Genomic DNA, 24,517 nt, shown 5'->3' on the forward strand with positions numbered 1-24,517 from the left:
TCTTTTTGCTTTTTCTTTTTCGTTTTGTTCCTTGTTTTGTTTTATTTTGTTTTGTACTGTTTTTTGAAACAGGGTTTTTCTGTGTAGCTCTGGCTGTCATGAAACTCATTCTGTAGACCAGGATTGTCTCAAAATCAGAGATCTGCCTGCCCCGGCCTCCAAGTGCTGGGATTAAAGGCATGTGCCACCATGCCAGCACTTCCTTAAGCTTTTTCATTTCTCATCAAGAGAAAGATTTGGAAGCGAGAATGTTTATCAAACTCTCAACCTGGAGAAGAAAAATTAAATGTAAACAAAACTGTATTTCAAATAAATAATATGGCCACAGTTAAGGTCTGAGCTTTAAAGGAGAAAGTACTAAGGAACAACTTTTGGAACACAATGCTTTGGCTGGAGACAGAACCTGGAATATGCTAAGCCACGAGTAACTGGGTCAGTGTTTTTCAGAGGTTAAAGGTTAGAATCTTGAAACTGCATTCTGTTCAGTCCAGGAGTAAATAACTAATATGTTATGGATAATAGAACCAGATTCTTCACTGCTCAGACAAAAACTACAAATATGCAGAGTGGAGACATTTAAATAGAGCATGTGGCAGTAAAACAGAACTGATGACTGATGCAAACTCACAGGCTTTTATATAGGTCTGGGTTAATGATGGTTGAGCTTAATTTCTTTTTACTTCATAATGGTGTCAAAGCAATATGCATTCAGTAGAAACTATTTTTGAAATTTGAATTTTAAATCTCTTCCTGGTTAGGTATAACCAGTATGACATCTTTGGTGATTCTGGTCAGTAGCCAACATGTGATCACAAATGTAAATAATACTCTAGAGTGTGTTACATCGCTAAGTTATGGAGCTTATTAAGTGTATTAAATGCACTTTCAGCTTACACTTCCAGTTTTTCATGAATTTATCAGAATGCAGTCCTGCCATAAGCAGAAGAGAATCTAAATATAAATGGAGAAGAAAAAGTACTTGGTTTCTGACCTTACATCTGATCTGTCTACTACTACCTTTGCTGACAGTGACTCTACATAGTTAAAAACTCCAGTAAAAAATAGCACGCATAAGCAACTGTTGTTTCTAGATTTAATTCCTTACTAAATGCAACTGGGACTCTCTAAAGAAATGGCTTTCTAGAACAGAAACAAGGAAAATTCAGTCTGAGCCTGGACCATCTTATGCCACACAGTATGAAAGTATTCAATAAAAGGATAGGAGAGATTTCATAAGGCCACAAGACCCAGCAATCAGGTATAGGACACCATGAACATGAAGGTAAATAAAAATATTCAGGGATCATAAACTATTAAAGAAAATAGATATCTACCAGTTCACATTTGATATAAACAAGACCAAAAAAAAAAAAAAAAAAAGGTGAGAAATCACTGCTTCTACAAAATCCCACCTGGAAAACATAAACATAATTAGAGGAATTGGGAAAATGATTTTTTGGTGATCATCCTCCAAATATTAGTAGTTTGGAGTACCAAAACTACTAGTATTTATACACAGATGAAAATTATGTCTCCACATGTCAGAGTAGCTTTAAGAATTATATCAAAAACAGAGAAAACTGAAAGATACCACTTTAATGGACGGACAAGTAACAGAGTCATCACCAGCAAGTGACATGGCACACTGAGAAAACCATGACAGCAACCTCTATGGTACTCCTACCAACCTGTGTTACCTGAATCAAATCACAGATGGTATCATCAGAAGACCAGAAATAGAAAATTAAGGGTGGTGGTAATGCTTGCCTTTAGTCTGAGAACTCAGGAGGCAGAGGCACAGGCAGAGTCAGGTGAATCTCAGAGTTTGATGCCAGCCTGGTCCAGGGCAGCCATCATCATACAGAGAAACCCTGTTTCAAAACAACAGCAACAACAACAAAAACAAACAAAAATAATTCATTCTAGAAATAGCAAATTAAGTAGTAATTTTTGGGTCAAATGTTCAAAAAAAAAAAAGCCAGTGTAATAAAATACAGAGGCTCAAGATCTATTCTACATTAAAAGACATTTAGAGACAAGCCAACTTAAGATCTACACAATTTGAACTTTCCTTTTCAAATAATTGGTAAAATCTGGATGCCCACTGATTAGGTATTATCATGGTGATCTTCATGATCTGATTTTGACAAGTACACTGTGATTATGTTAGAAAACAATGACCTTTTTAACAAATACCCACTGAAGTACGTAGGGATAAAAGAACACCATGTCTGCAAATGTATTCTGAAGCGCCTCAGGAACACAAACACTGAAAGTTGCACATGAAAAGTAAGAGAAGTATGTTAAACAAATGTGTGCTATATTAATCTTACTTTCAATATGGGTAAACTGATATATGATATTTTTGTATTATTTTTACATTTTTTATAATTATAAAATATGTCAAAATAAAAAAAATGATCAAGGATTCCATTCTGGGAGAAAGTGAAGCCATTTTCCTCACCTCTCCTTTGGCAGTAAGCATATGTTACTTTGCTTTTTCATATAAGCCTATCTCCCCCACGGCACCATGAGCCTCCTGAAAAAAGGGGAGGTCAGTCCTCTCTATGACTCTAAAGCCTGGGCAGAACCTGTGCAAAATTATTCACTTTTGATGATGAAATGAAGCCAAGTGTTTATTCGAGTGTCTAAAAGCATCCCTCAACATTTCGGGCTCCTCATCTCCCTCAACATTTTGGGCTCCTCATCTTGGATCCATGCCTTATCAGAACACAAAAATGCAGACACACACACTTACACTTTTTCATGTTAATCAGCAACCTCTACTATTAAAGCGTCAGCTTAATCTTCTGGTTCTATTTCATTCCTAGCAGATCCCTAGCAAAGAGTAAGTGCTCATAATGTTTGCTTAAAAAAATAAGCCAACTAGGAAATTCTATTTATTTCCTAAACTTCTGGACAAAACAACCAGTGACCTGCTTTCCAGAATTATTAACAATGTAAGAGTATTGTTAATAGTCCCCAAACAACAAATGGTTTTAACCAAAGATTATGAAAACAGTTGTTTCTGGCTAACTAGAGTGGCACAAACATTTGTCCAAACCTGATATATTGTCTTCTCTTCATTTGATTAAAGGTGAGAACCTTTCTAAGCATATTTTAAGTTTGTATTACACTACAGACATATATTTTCCTGACTGCATTGTGAAGTATAAAGTTTCTAAGCACTCATTTTGCTTAGTACCATGTACTTGATAGGGATAAAGAAAAGCCAGCCCTCGGGGTTGGAAATGAGGCAGAACACCTGCTTAGCTGTGTGCAGATGTGCGGCTATAGGTTACAGCCCTAGTGCCACAAAAAGGAAGGGAGGACAAAGATAGAGGGGCAGAACTGAAATTGCTGTTAAGTCTTACTATCTATAACTGAAGGTGATTAATGATGTAATGGGAATCTCACAAAAGCAGCACCAAGAAAGTACAAAAAATAAGCTCAGAATCTAAGAAAAGTGTCATGTGGTGGTACATGCCTGCAACCCCAGTACTTAAGCGGCTGAGGGAGGACCATGGGTTCAAGAGTGAGATGCTGACCTCAAAAAAAAAAAAAAAAAAAAAAAAGCCTAGAAAAGCCCATAACCCAGAAATCTGTACACTGAAAGATCCAAACTCCTTTGAAGGTACTAATGAAAGTCTATGCTGTGCAGCTGTCAGAAAATGTTGTAGTAGGAAGGGCACACATTTCTATCCATACAAGGAAGGGGCTAACAAAGTCACATGTGTACAAATGAGCAAGCTTGAAGGGGAGGAAGGCAGGAAATCAATACGCCTTTGAAGCTCAGCCTTTCCTAACTATGCCTGCTTCCCTGGGTACCTCGCTCTCTATTCAGAGTCCATTCAATAGTGCTTTATGTTCCAAGGAAATCTGTCAGAGGCATTTCCACCTGTACATTGCAAAATCAGTCCCTTACAACTTCCTCCTTTTGCTGAATCCCCAAGACGCTGCCTATAAATTCAAAGAATTTCAAGCATCAACAGAAACCTCAACCTCCACCCCTAGAACTTAGTTAGGAACATCTGTTGTTTACAAAGGTTCAGACTGAGAGCTGCCAGACTTGTTCTACAACCTCTACTTTGACACCAGAGGCTGCCAGGGAGAGATGTCTGAATTTCATGCAAGGATGCCCTGTTCCAATCGCTTAAGCAGAACTAGATTAATACAGCCCAGCACCCTGCCACTGAACACAATCCTAGTTTGTTCGGTTCATTCTGATCCTGAGTCCTTAACCATGTGCCAAAAATGTTAAGATGCAAACCTGTTCATTGATCCTTTCAGAACATCAGACCCAAGGGGCAGAGGGTCAGTTAAGTAGAAGAAACAGAAGCTAACAGAATAAAATTATCTTGCTGCAGTGAAAAATCCGAACTCTTTTTTTTCTCAACCTCCTTAAATCTTTCATTAATACTGAGCCATTCCCTCATGATTCTGTATCTCCTCACAGTATGATACTTCATCACAGCACAGGACGTAGATATTAAAGTCTTTACTTCAGTTAACATGGGACCAAATTTAATTGAGAACATAATTGTGCTATCTTCTTCCTTTCTGTGACTGAACCAAGCACGAGTCCTTTCCTGAATATTCCACCTATCCCCCCTTCTCAGGAACTATTGGTACCTGCTTTAAATAGGATTCTATTTTTAGATTCATGTGCCTGTGTGGATGTGTGCTATTATTTTCTTACAGCCTGCCTGGCTTTCCCCAATCAACAATAAAAAAATAAAGTCTGTATAGCAGAAGCTGTCTTTTCTTCTTATCTTGGAAGCCTTCCCACCTCACAATCAGCTCCCAATACCAAAGCATGGCTTTTGTCTTTAAAAGAGAACTGGGTCAAAGACAATGCATCTAATTGGCTGTGAGGCTGTGAGTTCTTAAGAATTAAAGATCCAGAGATGGAGCTACATACTGCTCCCTAGGTTTATTGAAATACTTATAGGAGGAGACGCTCCTGTAATTTCCCTGCCCCCCTGTACTGCTGTCAAAGGGCATGCTATTGCCCGGGGAATTAAAAGCTTGAAGTGTGGTCTGCTGACCCTTTAGTGTCAGATCCTAGGAAGCATAGGAAGCTCTTGGAAGTCCAGCATCCTCCCAAATGCTCATAAAAGCACATTTCGCTGTTGACCTGCCCTCTATCATTCTCTGTCCCAGGAGGATGAAATAACGCCATTTAAGTACAAGTGTGGAAGCTTCCTGAGATCTGGAAACCAGTAACCATATTCTGCTTCCAGCATAGCTAATTCATTGCTGCAGTGGCCTGCTGGTCTCCATGGAAAGCACTGCAGGAGGCTGAACAGAACAGATCATCTACCTAGTCAGGACTCACTGCTCTTTGCAGAAAACCCAAGTTTATTGCTACACTCTTCTGTGACAGTGGTAATTCTATCAGCTAATTTCTACTGAATATCTACTTAGTGCAGATGCTAGCCTAGTATTTCCCATACTATATCCAATCATGAGAACAACTCTTCAAGGTATTACTCCACACTTCAGAGATGTGGAAACTGAGGCTAAAGGGGGTTTAATGACTAGTTCAAAATCACATTGCTGTAAGCAGTAGAGATCAAGTTTAGACTCAAGTTTACCTGGTTCAAAGCTCAGGGGGCTTTTTTTGTTTTGTTTTTCTACTAAATTGCAAAGCTTCCTAAAAAGCTTGCACCAAAATTATTTTTCAGTTCCAAACAGTGGTCAACCAACCGGTCTTGCCCACACTCAAGTTATCTTCTGATGACTCCCATTCTTCTCTGTCCTTGTGTAAGGAGCCTTCCCAACACCTTTCATTTTTCATTAGTTCTTTGGGAGTCCCATATGAGCTTCATACACCTTTCAACTCTTCCCAGATCTATTCTATTCCTGTTCTTATCCACCCAACTTGGCATCATTAAAAAAAAAAAATCAAGACAATTTGTGCTGTGCTGCCCAAATATTCTTGGATGTAGTAGTCTTCACTAGAGTATGATTAACTTAATAGGAGCTACACTCAGAGAACACTGTCTCTCCCTTTCCCAGCAGCTTTCCTAACAACTGCCAATAGCTTCATGGCAAAGGGAGGGATTTTGTGTCCAACTCCCATCTCCATGTTGGGGTTTGATCTAATTTGGTCTGCACAGGTCTTGTATATATTGTCACAACTACATTGAGTTCAGATGTGCAGCTGCCCTGTGTCTAGGAGATACTGTTTTCTTGTAGTCATCCACTGGCTCTTACATTCTTTCCACTTCCTCTTCTGCAGTGCTCCCTGAGCTTCAGAAGGAGGGAGTGCAGAATATATGCTTCACTTAGGACTGAGCATTCTGCAGTCTCTTCTTCTTTTGCCAGATGTTAACACCATCTTTAAAAAGGACCGACCATCACCTAAAGTTCTATATGGAATGGGCTAGTGGAAAACATACCAAGGAATTTCCTGTTAATTTCTCAATAAAAAAGTAACTTGAGCCACAGGGAAGGGAAGCCAACCCATGCTTAACACCAGATGCTGCTACATCTGGGCAAAACTTTCCTGGGGGGGGGCCGGGGGGGAAACAAACAATTGCCAAATATGTCCAAGATCAGTGAATGATGTGCAAGTCCCAGGAAGTCAGGGAGTGCTCCCTTCTAGCAACTTTATCTTTCCTACTGCTGCCCTCCTTAGATGATCCCATACTCAAGGAGAATCTGTTTTCTCTGGTTCTCCACTTTTCTCTCTCTTGCAACCAGAGCTGTAATGTTCTCTATGGTCAGCAGACTCTGCTTTCAACCCAATGTCATCTTGTGAGAGTGGCAAATAGCTTTGAACTTGACTTTGAAGGAAGACTCCACTAGCAGAAAAAAGGGAAGTACCTGCAGCAACCTGCACATACATAGGTTAGGCCTAAGACCAAGAACATGGACTCTACAAGAATTTTAATTGTGTACTTATTCTTTCACTGAAGGGAGTACTGAAAGTTGAATACTACAAAATTCTATTACTTTATATTTTTTGTGTGTTTGAGTACTTTGCCTACATGTATATATTATGTGTGTGCCTGATGCCCTAGAGGTCAAAAGAGGGCATCAGGTCCTATGGAACAGGAATTACAGAGGTTGTGAGCTATCATATGGGTGGTAGGAACTGAAGCTGGGTCCTCTGGAAGAACAACCAGTGCTCTAGCCTCTCCTAGTTCATGAGATCCCAAGGCCAGGCTCTCCTTCGACCTTCCCAAGAGTAACAACTCACAGGAACCAGGTGGGCAGGGTTACTTTGCCTGTGCCCAACCTTCATGCACTGCTAACTTAATGTTACCAAAAATAAAATATTTTTTTATTTTTTATGGGTTTTTTTTTTGAGGGGGTAGTCCTAAGTTAAGGTCCCTTTAATTTCCTTCTCTAAGAGTCTAGAATATAATTTTAAAATGTCCAACAAACATTTATTAAGGAGAAGGAAAAGATAAGAAAATATTGACAACAGGCTACAAAATAGCATAAGGTCTATGTAAGAAGCACAGCAGGATAGCCAAGCATGGTGTTTCTCTAAAACTCCACATGGGGTAGGGGTGGGGGAGAAAAACTACTTCAAATTAAAACAAAGACATTAGTTATTAAAAGCAGGAGATCAAAACCAAATGAGCTGAAAAGTAATTTACAGCAAGCTTGTTGAAAGAAAAGAAGAAAAAAGCCAGCACATTATTAATTATAATCCTTCAGAATCCTGTGGGGCAATATTAACACAAATTCCACTTAAAGAGACAATCAAAGGCTCAACAACAAATAGGAATAAATTTATGCTCTTCAAAGAGCCAAAGAAAATGCCAAAACATCTTCCATAAGAAGGCTTCCTACTGTCACATAAGATTTTATCTCCACTTTTAATCAAACAAGGCTGTAACAATCAGTGGACAGGGAGGCCACATTACTTAGCAGAAGGTAGAATGGAATAATCAGTATAGTTGTCTACAGCTTCTTTCACTGTCTGAGGCAGAGGGATGGGACCATCAGGTCAGATTTTACATGAGTCATGCTGTAAGGGCTTTAGTGAGGATATCTTCACTGAGCCATGTGGAGAAGGACAAAAGGTGAACAGGAACAAAGAACAGAAAGCACAGTCACAGGGTGACAGGGTAATGACTTCCAGAGGAAAATTTTTTTTTTCCAAAAGAAAATGAAAATAAGGAGTTCAGCAACATTTGCCCCTAAATGCAGCTACTTAAAACTATAACAAAAATAACCATCCTAACCCAGGATGAACGGCTGAAATGGAGCCAGAGTAAGAGACTGGCCTGGAAAAAGGTGGGATGAATCCATGTGTACTGTCTTCAGCTCTGGCCAACCTGCTCCATCCCAAGTTGAATAAACTCCACATCCCAGAGCGGGATCTATCTGAGCTGCTGCTGGCAGCTGCTCTCCTGGCAGCACAGGCAGACAAATTCATGGCATTACTGGGCCAACAGCTGCTACAGCTCTGGGGGAAGTGACAAGTGCCTGCTGAGAATGAGCTATTCTGGGACCAGTCATAGAGTCAGCAAAATTGAGGCTACAGTTTGCTGGCTGAATGAAGATACAGTATACTTCCTACTCCAAAGTTTAGAAAACCAAAAAGTGCTTTCTCTGTCCCAGCTTGTTTGACTCAGGTGATTCTTGCCTTTACATTCAGCTCAATCTTTCTATTCCCAAGGGCATGACTTGATGGCTCACATTACTACTGTCACCAATGGACTACCCTATATCCCTTCTATGTCCTTTCATCTAGGTTCTTTGTTTCTTTCCTTTTAAAGTGATTTATTTATTTTAATTTTCCTTGCATTGCTATTTTTGCCTGCATGTATGTGTGTGGTGTGTGTATGAGGGTGTCAAATCCCTTGGATAGGGTGTTATAGACAGTTGTGAGCTGCCATGTGGGTGCTGGGAATTGAACCTGGGTCCTCTGAAAAAGTAGCCAGTGCCCATAACCACTGAGACATCTCCCCAGCCTTAATCATCTAGGTCCTTGCTAAAGCATGGACATAATTCAGTTCCTTGCTCAGAAATTGTGAGTGGTTCCTCTATACTTACAGAACAAAGCCCTAACTCTATAGGCTAGTATTTACAAACCTCTATAATCTGGCTTACTTTTTCCAGATTTACTCAATATTATAGTTCATATAGTTCAGAAAAGCAAATAAGTTATCCACCAGCCATGGTTTTCTCACCTCAGGGCTGATGGTAACACTATTCTCTATCTAAAATGCTTCATTCTCCAATTTCTTCCATTGTGTCAATTATATTAAATATTTAGGAAAGATACACAGCCTTGGCAGTCTTACTTTTCCATTCCTAACCACTGAACTTCTGAAAGGCTCTTTTCCTTGGCCTCAACCAGAACAAATTACTCTTTTATGTGCACTATGTATGATGGGGGGCATTGTTCTTTCACACACCTGTCCTTCCACACACCATGAAACCTAGGCAATGTTATAAACACTGTCCCTCAATGTGACAGATATTTTTCCCTTCTATAGTGATAGAAACTCCTCTTTCTAGGTCACCCAAATTAATAAATATATTGTCTACCCCATCCCCCAACAATGTAGATAACCATGTGACTGTAGTGTTTGGCTGGATGAGTTAAGGCATGTATGAGCTGCTTCCAGACTATACCTTTAAAGAATAAACACATGTTTCCCTCTTGCCCTGTTGCTTTACCCAATTGGTGAAATTTGACATCGTGACAATGAGCTACTTTGGGATATACAGCAATAAACGACACTCTAGAGGTGAGATAAGGAGCCTGATGCAGTCCTGACTGGTTAATAGACTGTTATATATAGAAAAATCTGCACCTGTCTTGCATAAGCTAACATTACATAAAGTCTACTATAGCAGTCACACCTGTCTTAATCAAACTAGTCATGACTAAAATGTCTTTTCTGCATCAAAAGAAAGAAAAAAGTAGGCAAACAAGCAAGCAAGCAAGAACAGATCAGAAATGAGAAGGCCATTATTTTTTTCATGCTACCTACAAACTGGCAGCACAGTTGCAGGAGCACAGCTGTCTGCAGCAATGCCTGTAGTACACAAACATCTGAGCACACAGAAATGAGGGGAGATGGCAAAATGAAGATTCCATCCATAGTGTTAAACTGAGAAGTAGAGGCCCCATCAGCACATTAGTGAGACAAGACAGAAGTTAGCCACTTCTGTGGATTCTTCAGATGCTCACTGGGGTTAGCATCTTATTCTTATTAAGTGCATTTGTCCATACAACTCAGCCAATGCCTCTTCTAGTACACTATACCATGTAAGTGTGCTATTATGTGACCATTTTTGACCTATAAACCCCAGCAATTCAGATGTTCCATTCTGAGAGAAGAAAGCTTTTTGTCTTCAAGCTTTTTTTAAAAAAGGATTTATTTCATTTGTGTGTGTGTGTGTGTGTGTGTGTGTTGTAATTGAGTACAGTGCTCATAGAGGCCAGAAAAGGGCAACAGATTTCTAGATTGCCTGATAGGGGTCTAAGAACCCAATTCGGATCCTCTCAAGAGCAGCAAGTACTCTTAACCACTAAGCCACCCCCTGCTCTGCTTCTCTCAGAATGCCTTGAGCCCAAGAGTATTAGTAAGAAACTGCTGAAATTGACTTGATCAGCCACTCCTTCAAACATTTCTAACTCCCTGAGTCACCTCCCTCCTGCCAGGGAGGAGGGACCAACTTTCTTACTCACTCTTTTTAGGCACTCTCCTTTCTCCTACCAAAAATGTTTACTGCCTACCAGCATTGGGAGGTCTCCTAAACCTTAGGCTTTTATTTAGCTCTTGGTTCTTCTTCTCTCCTCTACATTTACAATATCGTTTACACTACAGATTTCAATAGGTATTCCCACTCAAAACCACTTGGCTTGGCAGTACCACATCTCAACTTGGGAACATAAAATTCTTACAATGCCTCAAACTCAACATGCTCAAAGCAGAGTCACTATTTAAAACACCCATTTCCTTGATGCCTGCATGTTTATAAAAGACACCACAATTACTCTGGTTTCCAAGTTAGAGACATCAGATTACTTCTGACCAGTAAGATTCTTTTCATCTAATCAGTTATCAATTTTGTTTAATTTCTGAATAGTACAATCATATAAGGCTGTGTGTTAAAGGCTTGTTACTGCTGTGGTACCACTAGACAGTAGCAGATTCTTTAGGAGGTAGGACCTAGGAAAAGGAAGTTGGTATACTGGGGGATTGTCCTTGATGGAATGCTAGCCCCATCCTCTCTCTGCTTCTTGACTATCACAAAGGAACAGACCTCCCCCACATGCTCTTGTCACATGCCACCACCAACCCCACAAAATAGGATCAAACAACTATGGACTACAAACCACTGGAACCATGAGGCAAGAAAACTTTTCTCCTCATAGTTTATTTGTCTTAGTTATCTGGCCACAGTAACCGGAAGCTGACTAACACAAACACGCGCCTATTGCTCTGTTTTATACGCTATCCAATTTTACATGCACTACCCCCCAAATTTAATATCCTTCTTTTGGATTTAAATACACACATATACAGACACAGACATACACACACACACACACAGATACACACACAGACCCCCCCCCCACATACACAGACACAGACATACACACACACACACAGAGATAAACATACACAGACCCCCCCCACAGACACACAGACACACAGATACACAGACACATACACACACACACACACACACACACACACACACACACACACACACACAGTTTTGCCCATACTTTTCCTTGGGTCTGTCTCTCAACATAATATACTCAAAGGTTCATTACCACAGAGCATGTCAAATGTGAAATTCTATGCTTGCTATCAAAGCATTATCCTTTGGGACCTATTCTACTTACTTAACCTTGTTTTTCACGGCTTTTGAAAATATCTCTTTTCTTCCATCTCTATTAAAGCCCCCTTTTCTATATAGTTTATAGTTCTTTTCCCTGTTAACCAAGTATTCCAAAGCTTATCTTATTCCCAGAGGAACCAGCACAGAGCACAGTACCTAGATGGAATTAAAAGGGGGGGGCAAACAACTGCATTATTACTCTGAGTAAGATAAGACAGGAATAAGCTGGAATGCATCAAGCATAAAGTAATGGTCAAAGGAATAGAAATGACCCCCTTGAAGTCCTTGCACCACTTTCATTACACATTCACAGCATTCACCTCAACATCAAATTACCTGATTGTAATTTATTTACTCCCCACCTCCTCACCCTAATTAAAATGCCATGTGGAAAGGAAATGCTTGCTCTCTGCCATATTGTAAAGCACTAGGAAGGAGTTCAAGGGATGTGCAATCAGGTATTATTTGCATGAATGTGTAAGAAATCTTCCCTTTGGGGATAGCTAGGGAAGAGGAAGGGAACTGGTAGGAGTGGCAGGGAGCAGGAGAGGGTAGTTTGGTAGTATGGTAGTGGTAGGAGTAAATATAACTGAAATACAGTATATACATGCATATACATCATAATGAAACCTACTATTAGCCACATATATGTACAGATGGTAATAAAACAAACACACACTCACACATACACACACCCCTCTTCGACCAATGGCTGACATACAGGAAAGGTATAAAACTCACTAGCTTGGCTCCCCCATGTATTTTAATCTGCTTTAGACAAACAACTGCCACTTAAGAGTAATGTGGAAAAGGAAGAATTCTTGAAGACTTTCAACAACTTTAGAATCAACCTGGATCTAAGTGGTAGTACCCTCTTCTTCCTTGTACCCCAGACCTCACTTTCGAAGTTTCTAAAAGCAATGTGCATGAAGTCCCTACTTAAATTGCTGGTCCTTGGTGCTCCGTGTCTTGGCTAGAAAGCGCTCAGCTAGCTTCTCCAGGTTTCGAGAGTAGTCCATTTCAATCTCAGCCTTCTTGCGGAAGAAGTCCTGCAGGTCCTGCAACAGCTGCACCCGGAGCTCACATTGCTGATCTAGGCATTTCATCTGCTCTGTGAGCTGAGCCCTGATCTCTGCAAGAAAACAGAAGAATGTGGTCAGACAGACAGCTCTAAATATACACTGTACACACAGATACCTGCCTTCCATTCACTTGTTCCCTGTACCCTGGGGTATCAAAGCCCTTAGTAAATAGCCTGTGAGACTGGCCCTATGTTATGAGGTACCTCTAAAAACCTCTAGCACCTCTTTTTGGACCACCTTTGAAAACTATTTGTAACCAAGAATCTGTTCAATTAGGTAGAATAAGTTGCATAAGAGACAAAGTAATAGTCACTGTTAAATATTTACAAAGCAATTTACTGGAGCTAATCCCATCCAGAATTTGGGTTCTTTTCTGGCCAGGAACCCAAATGAAGAATCAGATGAATCATGTTAACCCCATTTTAAAAACTAAATACTGAGTCCTTTTTTTTGTTTGTTTGTTTGTTTGTTTTGTTTTTTTGTTTTTCGAGACAGAGTTTCTCTGTGTAGCCCTGTGTCCTGTGTTCCTGTGTCCTGGAACTCACTCTGTAGACCAGACTGGCCTCGAACTCAGAAATTCGCCTACCTCTGCCTCCCAAGTGCTGGGATTGAAGGTGCGCGCCACCACGCCCAGCTAAATACTGAGTCTTAAAGAAGACAAACTGTTAAATCCCAGTAAGCTGGGATTCAAATCTAAGCAAATGATTACCTTTATTTTTTACGCTTTTCCTCATCATTTCAAAATATTTTTCAGCAACTATGGAGCAGGGAAAGGGATATTATATTTTCATGGAGGTAGAAAGAAGCCTTCCTAAGGTCAAATAGCAGCAACCAAGAACAAAATATTCACCATGACTTCTAGAAAATCACATTTGAGGTCAATTGGTTTTATGGTTTCCAATATCACAGAATGTGAATCTTCAAGAACCTATCTTTAAGTCGGCCTTAGATCTTTTCACTTATTTCTCATTTGTTCCACCCTTACCTGCCTCATAGTCTCTTTGTCAGAGGTAGAACTATGTCCAGTTATGCTCCTGCTTGGCAGAATTCTACCCAGTTCCTGCACAGGGCTAGCAAAGCTATCACTGTGGAACCACAGCAATGGCAGCTTCAGATGCAACTGGATCTGCCTTGAATACAATACTACATGTTTTACTGATAAGAGATTTGGCAGTCATGGCACACAGCCTGCCAACACTGGGCAGCTTCATTGCCCAGAGTAGGCACACAGTGCATGTCCAGCTTAGTTTACATCCAGTCCCCATTAGCATCAAAATAGAGCAATTATTTTCATCCCCTTTCTCTGCCAGCATACTCACCTCCTAGCATGCCTCCAATGGAGGTTGAAAGGAAGGATCTATATTATGACACATGCTTTAATTCATTTCCCATAGCACTGGCAGATGGGGAAAGAGAAGTATGAAGTTTTTATCTAAGCCCTAGATGAAATTTTAGTATAAGGGCCATGATGCCGAAATCTTTGTAACGTCCTTTCTTAAAGCAACGAGGATTGACAAAGGTGCACTGGGTTTTGCCTTAGAATACTTAAAATCCAAAATCTATTCCTACCTTCTTTATTATAAGGTTTCTGTTTCTGTAAGTATCAGTATATGACAGACACAGCTAGCTCTTTGCAAGTGACCCTAGGTAATCTCCAAAAGCAATCTTCTTCCTCATCTCTTTCTCCTGCCAACCTCGAATGCTGGCCGGCCCTCAAGTAACCCAACCTGAACTGAAACTAAGCACTGCAGGATTGTCTTGAGCAAGCAGAATGCTTCACAGAAAAGCTGCCTACATCATCACTCATCAAAGCTCTCTTGTTCTGTGTATTCTAGAGTCTGATTACAACGGGGTATAGGAGATTGTGTGTGTTTGTGTGTGCATGCACACGCGTGCGCATGTGCAAGAGATCTACGGAGGTCATGTCAGGAATATGGTTCCTGTGGCATTTTTGGGTTTCTTACGGGTAAAAACCCTTGTTATGATCACTCCCAGAAGCATCAACATATATTAATGAAAAGCTAGCAGTAATTGCCAGAAGGTAGGAAAATTGAGGGTAGCGAGCATGTGTGGGTCATCAATACTACTTAAAACTTGTCCATTAAATAAGAATCATCTCTTAGAGTAAAACAGCTTTTCAGGAACAAAGACACGAAGGGAGATGGAAGTATACTGAGGCTATCAAGACCCTCTGAGCCATCTATGACTCCCTTAAGACTACATTTCAATAACCTCTCATCCAGGAATGCAGAAACATTCTAGACTGTTGTGGGAACTATAGACAATGTCCCATGATACTAATGTAATTCAAGAAGTAGGCTGCTCTGAAATTGTACTATCCATAATATAAATACATCACAGGGGCCACCTGTGAGCTTTATCAATGTGTCTTAGAAGTTCGCCAGCATGAGATTCCTTGCTGAATTGTCAATGAGTAATCAGTGTAGCATGAGCTGTATCTCATCCTTGCACCTCCTTCTTGAGTCTTACAGAAAGGGTCTGTATTTACTAAACACATTACATAAAGTGTGTGGACACTACAGCTCATTTAATTATTTCCATTACTAGCTTCTAACATATTTCAGATTAGAAAAACTCAGTTACTAGTTTCTAAGATATTTCAGATGAGAAAAACTGAAAGTTTATTAAATAATATATGAAGGGCCATACAAACAGTACTAACAGGGCTTATGGTGGTTAATGCTTGATGGAGTCTATTATTATCTATGAGACGCATCTCTGAGTATAACCTAGATGAAGTTAATTTAGGTTGGGAGATTCCTTGACTAAGCGTGCCTCCATTCCAAAGGCTAAGGTCTTAAACAAAATAAAATGAGGAAGCAACCCAACATTCACTGTTCTCTTTCTTCTGCCTGCAGACACAATGTGAGCAGCTGCTTCCAGCTCCTGCTGCCTTGAGCCAAAAGAACCCCATCTTTCTTTAAATTGCTTTTATCAAAATATTTGGTCACAGCATCAGGAAACTAAGACACCACTGAAGCTAACTTGACCTTTATCTGACTTGTTAAAGAAGTGAGAAGCAGACACTTCAATGACAGTATTTCTGGGTGAATAGTTTTTTAATTTTTTGGAATCTCAACTTCATCTTCCTGCTGAGTAAGATTCAGGGCCCCAAGATCAAGCTTAGGCTGGGTCACTGATTTATAAGCCATCACATATTTTGAGTAATCTCTCTAGGAGATCTTCTCTATCTCCTAGATCTGTGCTCCATGGCAACTTCAGAAAAAGTCCTTCCCTTCCTTTGTGAGCACATCCTGAAGGGAAGGGGAGAAGTGATATCCCTTTCCCAACCCAGGGGAGACTACTAATAGTCACCACCTATCACTGGGCAGTGATATAGTACCTCTCCCCTACAACATGCCTAGAAGGAAGTCTCTCCCTTGTTATCATCCTCAGAACATTGAAGAAGGCAGTAAGAAAGATTCTGGCCCCCCCTACCCTGGGGTCCAGTCTTCGAAGACAGAATGTACTGCTGCTGTTGTTACAACAAACAGTGGTCCTCAATAAGGCAGCTGTGCCAGCCTCTGTCCATGCACATAAGGGGAAAGAAACAATAGGGCACTGATTGTCAGCACACTTGGGCCATGTGCCCAGGCCGGAGACCCCTCCATACTCTGGATGACCATAAGGGCAGAAAGAAAAAGGGGCAATTTATAAAAGCACAAGGAATTTCTCAAAGTTCCCTGTGTGCTCAAGTGCTCATGTGCACATGTGAACACACTCAAAGACACACTATTCACATCATGCTCTACCATACCAAATCAAGACTTTACAAGTCTCCTTTGTAGTTCACAGAGATGACAGGGCCCTTTAAGCTTCTTTCTCCAGACTATACAGGAGAAGCCAAGCTATACTTTCTAAAAGTGCAGCTGCCTCTGAGCTACGAAAGCTCCCTGGATATCTATAAAGTACCAAGTACTAAGGTCACCATGAACTAGCTACATGAAGGGAGGAGTGCTGGAAGTACTCTCCTCTGGGCACCTAAGTCTTGGTTATGCTTTGACTTTGTTTGTTTGTTTGTTTTTGAGACAGGGTTTCTCTGTGTAGTCCAGGCTATCCTTGAACTCAGAAATCCACCTGCCTCTGCCACCTAAGTGCTGGGACTGAAGGTGTGCGCCTCCACTGCCCGGCTATTCTTTACTATCTAACACACTCACAGAAGTAAATTCCAATAAACCTAAGAGTCAAATATAACCAACAACAGAAATAAATCACACTGTAAGTCTTAAGAAAAATAACTGACTGTTTTTCTATCATATTTATTTTTTATTTATTTATTTTTTTCTATCATATTTAAAAATAACACATGAAAAAAAATTAGCTTCCCTTGCAAGAAGGACTGAAGTTTTTAAGCAAGTTGCATGTGCTCAAGAGCAACCTTTGCTATTTCATTCATTGATTAAAATCAAAATTTAACTTTGCTGGTTTGCTTTTGCACAATTTTGTCAGTATATGAAAACATACTGAATCGATTTAAAGAAGTGAATTTTATCACACACACACACACACATCTAACTCCACTAAATAGTGCAATGCATTCTGTTGAATTTGAGTACCATTCTCCAACTAACAGGGAAATAGGCTCACAGACACCAAAAGGAATGAATTTTATGGTATGTGAATTCTCTGTCTGACTCTGTCTCTCTGTTTTTCTCTGTCTCTGTCTCTCTATGTCTCTCTCTGTCTCTCCTGCCTCTCTCTCTCTCTCTCTCTCTCTCTCTCTCTCTCTCTCTCTCATTCTCATACACACACACACACACACACACACACACACACACACACTTGAATGTCTTTAACTCCACCAACTGGTACAGTGTATTCTTTTGAAATTGAGTTCCTTTCTACTAACTAACAGGGAAATGGCTCCAAATAGACACCATAAAGAATTCTTGGTTTCTATTTCTCCACTTTTAGAGTGAACTTAGTTCTGCATTGAATATTACTACTACAGCAAATTGTCCAAGTAGTATGTCTGGGCAGCAGGCTTGGTCATAACTAAATTCCACTGGCTAGAACATTATTATTCAACTATTTTCAATGGGTACCCAATTGAACCACAGCAAGTGGTGTTTTAGGTTCAAATTCAGAATCAGCAGACATAGCCAACAGAGTTTCCCCTGGGCACTTTCGCCTCTTTGTCCATGCCTGGTTACAGTTGAGACACTACTAACTACACATGTCTTGGGAGTCAGAAAGAGATTTATATCTTAGAAAAGATGCTGATGGATTTCAGTAAGGGTATCATTGGGCAATGCTGATCCTTTAGCAAAAGTAGTCAAGGCTCTGCTTCACTGACACTCATGTAGCCTTTAAATGATAGTGCCTTCCAGTGCAGATGAACCAGTCCTCTGGACACTGTCCTTGATTCAGAGAACACCTGGTGAATTCATCAAGGTTCAGATGGGGATTATGTTCCCTAATGCTTTAATCCTGAAATAAGAGTTCATTTCTTTGGCCTTCCAAAATTCATCTCCATATTCCAGAACCTTCTCAAATTCAGTCATAAATACCACATATTTAAGGGAAAAATGGGAGTGGAAAGGCAGATTAGAAAAAAAGAGACACATTCTTTAGAAAAGTCACACAGGTGCATCCTTCCCTTCTTGGTGCACGGGCATCTTGGAGACAGGTGCTGAGACTCCCACAGGCTCTGTTGCCAACACGAAACATAATATTAGCCCATGCTTCCCACTGGGAACCTGACCTAATCGCCAGTCTTTTCCACAAAATCTACCTCACCTGCTTTTAGTCCTTTCACAAACATATGATGTCACCTCAGCTACCTCAAGAATATTGATTCACGGTACCTTCCAGAAGGTGTTATATAAGAATACAATTAAAGCTTTCATCAGGTTCTCTCCTCCATTTCTGCTTACAGAGACTTCTGATCCCAACAGAAATCAGTTCCTACCAAACTGATCCCCAGGAAACAAAGCCAAGATGCCCTGCCAAGTCATGCTCTTGCCTCTGCTCACTTGTCTTTCTACACACTTAATAATTCCAGGGCTTTAAAAAATTCTTGCTGGACAGAAGTATGATGCAAAGCCCAGAGAAGGGAAGAGTACTGAGAAATACCACACTGTTTAGTCGTAGATTCAGAACCGGAACCTGAGTAGCTAAGCTCTCAGGCTTTTTTTTTTTTCTTACAGTCATCATAAACATTTATTATTATTATTAAACAATTATTATTTCCTAGTACTCTGAGATTACACAGACAAAAATTCTTCCTCAAAGTTAGCAAAATAGTGGGGAATAAACAAAAAGCTACAGAAAGTGAAATAATGCAAGTAAGTGGGGCTGTGCACAGCGTTGTGAAAGCAGAGGTGAGTGCCATGTTCAATCTATGTGCAATACCACATTCTGCCAGGGCCACTGGTCCTTATCTATAAGTAGTTGATGTTTATAAAAAAAACTCCGAGCTGCTTTTAGTAAACAAGAAAACAACAAGTATTCTTCCTCAAAGAAAATGACTAATAGCTTTTCTCTTATTACTTCCCTCAGAAGGCACAGAAATCTTCATTGGCAAGAATTATCCAAACAACTGCTTCTGGAATTCCTGTTTTGATTTCTGTGCCTGGTGACATTCACATTCCTATATATATCTAGACCTCTCCAGTCTCCTAGAACCAACTTACCATCTCTCCTTGGTTCTCTTAACAGGTATCCACAACTTAAGCCCAAACTATAACTTTTGACACAAGCCCTGGCCACTGTTCCTCCTGGTTTCTATCCCAATAATGGCACTTCTTTTACCTACCAGACAAAAAAACCTTCAGTTACTGCTGAGACATCTCTCTTTCATATTCTGTCAACTGAAACTGCCTTTAAATTGCATCCTGAATCCAACCTCTTCTTAGCCTAGCCATTCACTCTCTACTTACATGCTAAGTGTAACGTGACATCACTTTGTTCTGAATCACTGTTCCTACCTGACTCCTCATTCTCCACTCCTGTTACTCTGCAGTCTATTTTACACCTGGCAGCTCCACTCATCAGGGCCCAGCTGCTCCAGTCTCTGGAACTCATCCTTACACATCCCAGGCACAGGGGTCTCTCAGGCCATAAGACAAGCAAGCCCACCCCTACCTCAGCTAAGGGAAGCTTTTACATTGGCTCCCTTTAGCTTGAAGCACACTTGCCAACTTTTGCATGCCTCGCTCCTTCACCTTAGTCAGTTATCTGCTCAGAGGCTATCTTCTCAAAGCAGCCTTCACAGCCATTCCACCTGAGAGATGCCAATCTTAACATCATTTTAATTTCGTCCACTCTAACTTCTATACATATGGATAACTCTAGGTATTTATTGTGCTCTCCTCTCACTAGACATAAGCCCCATGATGACACACAGAATTTGTTTCATTCTCTGTTAAATCTTGATGCCTTAATGACCAACATATAAAAAGTCTCCAAAGAGTATGCACTTAGTGAACAAAGAGTTGCTTAGATTTTATAAGATTTGAGACAATTTATTGTTTTGTTTTTTTTTTCAAGACATTGTCATGATTGTTTGCTAACACCCGAAAAGTCAATAGCTATTCCTTTTAAAAAGAAAAAAGAGCTGGAGAGATGGCCCAGCTGGTCAGGGAACTTGAGTTCAGTTCCCAGCACCCACAGTAGGTGGCTTACAATGTTCTGTAACTCCATTTCCAGGAAGTCTGATGCTCTCTCCTGGCCTTTGTAGAAACACACATATACAAAGCATATACTCTCATAGATAAACACACAAAAATAAAAAATAACCTTTTAAAAATTTTAAAAAGAAATCCCACAAAAAGTCAGGAGAGATGCATTATCCAGTCAGCTCTGTTCTATTCTGACAAATGTTTTCTCTCCATTATTTATGACAGATACAAAAGAACTCAATGTATATACCCACAGGGCATTTTTTATAATTAATGAAATCTTCTTAAGAGGAAACTTTATGAACAAAAGCTTCAGTTGCCCCAGGACTGGCCAAGCACCATGAATACTATCTCAGTCAGAACGAAAACTAGCTAGGTTTTTCCTAAATCTCATAGCCCGCTACAACAATCTCTTTCATAACTGTTACCAGCATCCAGCATGTGACCATCCTGCAAATGTACAAGTGTGATAGTCTGTAATGTCTTTAAGTAGAAAATAAGGTTATCACCTTCACTATGCTTGTATTTCTAAGCAGGTAATGACCAGAATCACAAGATCACAGAGGTCAATGAGAATATTCAAAGTGCCCTTGTCAGTCAGACACACAAGTACCATCAAGAAAACATCTGGTCTTCCTCCCTTCCAACTAGCCCACAGCGATATAATGTCAGTCACAATTTTTTAAACAAGTGAACAAATAGTTAAACTTCTAAGTATATTAATGTGTATTTGATCCAAACCAAACATATCTTTTTAAATTTTTTTTTACAAATCAAATCTTTCTTCACAAACTTTATTTCAAGAGTTAAATAGTGTATATCATTTGCTAGATAAGTTTACATTTAACAAGAGTTATTAAATTTTAAAGTATATTAAAATACATGTTTTAATATACTTTAAAAGAAAAATTTGCCTAAATTCACATCTTTGTTGTAGTTTATAAAAATGATAATACTTATTTAAATTCCTGAGGGATACCATGGAATTATATTATCCTCAGAATAATTTATAAATCTTTAAATATTAGGAAATGCCAAGACAGTATAAGTCTTTCTCATTTTAAGCAGCTTCCTGGGCTTGCCTTCTAAAGGAATGTTGTTCTCTAGAGAAAGCAGACTGTAAGAAGAAATTGCAACATGATAAGCTCATTATTAGGAAAAGAAGCAAGCCTACTTGGTCCAAGGCTCAGGAAGTGGGTTCCAGAAGCCAGACTTTAAGGATTGGGCTTACCCAGAAAAGGAATATAGGAAAGGTTCCCTAAGCCAAAAGGAAGAATGTATTTCAATGGTCCAGAGGAAAAAGGACAGAAAGACACATTGGAGGAACTGAAATAACAAAAGAAATTCAGACTAACTAGAACATCCAACTTTAGGTAAGAGGATGGATCGAAGACAGACTGATAGAGGCAGAGGTCGCAGTGCTAGCCAATACCAGATACTGAACAAGCATAGAACTGCTCCTAAGAGCAATGGCAAACCATTATAGAGCCCATATAGAAGTTATACAGCAAACTGCTTTCAAAGATGGTAAGCACGCCCTCTGGAGAGCCTAAGCACAAGAAAGCATGAACCATTTCGGTTTTGGAGAGGTCAGGGGTACAGTCTTCTTCTAAAGACTCCTTCAACTGGCATCTCCCATATAAACTAAAATCCCTCCAAAGCGCAAGAAGCATGGTGAACCAAAGGTTAGCGAGAAATGATCGAAAGCTATGATCTTGCAAATAGATCAGTCCAGTGAGTTAGGTATTACAGCAACAGCAAGAAAACTGCATGAGTCAGGCCAGTTAGGCCTAAGTTTCTTTTTCCCCATCTGAGAATCTGTGGTTAAGTGTTTCTGCCCTGCCTACCCACTATACACCAAAAGCTATGTCTCAACCACATGCCTCAACAACAGAAGTAGAAACGACTTTAACTTGGCCTGAGAAAATGCTTTGCCTGGTTGTTTCACACCTCAAGGGGAGGGGAGGAGACATCCTCATGGTCAAATCCATAGATGGGCATATTCAGAGCCAAGTCAGCTAAGAATAAAAAACACTGAACTAAATAAAATTAAAACCAAATACAAAACATCAAAGTTTAAGTCTGGATTCAGTCAACTCACACAGTCATACACCAGGCTTAGACTAATGGAGTTGACAGAAGTCAATCAACTTCACACTGGAAGGCCTGGAGTTAAAGTCCCTGAATAGAGTATGGGACTTATGGTGGTATTACTATTGCAGAATTAGTCATGATTTCACATGTCTTAAAAAGTTACTGCTGATATTAAAGATCAAGAAAATAAAAGCAGAGTACTGTGGGTTCCATCAGAAAAAGATACTCAAGCTCCTAGTATATGCTTTTATTTTTAAAAGGCATTATAAGAAAAATAATTAAAATGATCTTATACATCTCTAGACTGGGCAAGGATTATGTCAAAACTGATTTTGCTGGGGGGGGGGGATTCACATTTTTTGTTGGAGGGTAACAGGGAAGGGGCCTCTTCCACCAGCAGAAGCATTCACAGGTCCTTTGGCCATTGCAGACTTGGGCCCAGAGGCTCCTGTGGGTGACTGGACATATCAGGCATGTTCCCATTATCTCTCATAGGCACTGGGTAGTTGTAGGGTGTGGCCTGGTTGATCATGCCAGCATACTTGGTGTTGTGGGCTAACCATGGGGGTAATTATAGCGAGGCCCCAGACAGAGATGGACACTACCAGCAGCGGCTCCTTCGTCCAGTCATTCTTGAGGAAGGTGGAGATTTTCCCAGCCATCTTGATCTTGGCAGTGACAAAGGTCCCAAACTGATTTTAATATTTAACAAAACATCAGAAATAAAGTAAAAGACACAAACCAGTGAGGTCCATGACTGGACTAGACAGACTAAGTGCCTCAGAAATTTCATTTTCTTTTTCAGCAGAGTAGACTTACCCAAATTGTATAAAGAAAATCCCTATTTTGAGTCTCTTAAGATTTATTTGTTTTATTTTAGGTATATGTGTGAGTGTCTACATGTATGTGTGTATACCACATGTACACCTGGAGTTAGAGGCAATTATGATTCACCTAATGTAGGTGTAGTGTTAAGAGCTGAACCTGGGTCCTTTGCAAAAGCAGCATGCACTCTTAATCAATGAGCCATCATTTCCTTGGCCCTAGATCTTTATTATTTAATGGCACAGTTTTCAGGAAAAAACAAAACAAACAACAACAAAAAAAACCACCTTACAGCATAATTCCTCTGCTTTATGATCTCACTCTGTAGCATCCTGAACAATGCTGACATTCAACACACTGGAAGGTAACTGGCAACTGACATTTGTTTCCCAACTAGGCTAGGAGCACCTCAAGTCTAACACCATGTCTTATTTTCACAACCCCAGGAACATACCACAAAACTGGTATAAATGTTGAACTGAAATTAATGAAAATAAGTTATGATTCCCTATCTTCAACAATGACTCTTTGGAAGATTCCAACAAAGTCTCAGAGTTAACCATATGCAGGTGCTAGGTTAGCAAAGACATACAATAAAGATTTGTGTATCTGGCTCGTTCTCCACTCTTCTTTTCCTTGCTTCTCCACCTCCAGCAGGGAGTTCCCACTGGAAATTGCACAATTCTTTGTGCAAAGAGAAGCAACAAGTTTAGTTCCTGCTGATCTGGGCAGCATGATGTTCTGGCACAAGAACTTCCAATATCTTAATTCCTTTTCTCATTTCTCAAACTAAACGTTTGACAAGAAGCAAGTTAATGGAAGAAGGGCTTGGCATGAGGCAGCGGTCATGTTGCACAGCCAGGAAGCAAGGAAGAAGGATTGCTCAGTGCAATCTGTCTTTTTTCTTTAGTCCAGGACTACAGCCCATGGAACTGTGCTACTCAGAATGAGCAGGTCTTCCTACCTCAGTTAACCCAATCTGAATAATCCCTCACAGGCATGCCTGGAGGCTAACAATCTAGACCGCCTTCATAAATATTTGCA

At 40.0% G+C, this 24,517-nt stretch overlaps 1 protein-coding gene and 1 pseudogene across 6 annotated transcripts in view; both read right to left on the reverse strand.

Moving 5' to 3' along the window:
* The window catches only part of Srgap2 (SLIT-ROBO Rho GTPase activating protein 2), a 239,550-nt gene that overhangs the window by 130,409 nt on the left and 84,624 nt on the right, over positions 1 to 24,517 (reverse strand). For all 6 annotated transcript variants that reach the window (XM_029477380.1, XM_021172064.2, XM_029477361.1 and 3 more), the window contains exon 3: positions 12,769 to 12,961. In XM_029477380.1, coding sequence (XP_029333240.1) covers positions 12,769 to 12,961 — 193 coding nt within the window. The remainder of the gene's footprint in view (positions 1 to 12,768; positions 12,962 to 24,517) is intronic.
* LOC110301587 lies at positions 22,998 to 23,418 on the reverse strand (annotated as a pseudogene).

Source organism: Mus caroli, chromosome 1, assembly GCF_900094665.2.
Source record: "Mus caroli chromosome 1, CAROLI_EIJ_v1.1, whole genome shotgun sequence".
In the NCBI taxonomy this organism is placed as follows: Eukaryota; Metazoa; Chordata; class Mammalia; order Rodentia; family Muridae; genus Mus; species Mus caroli.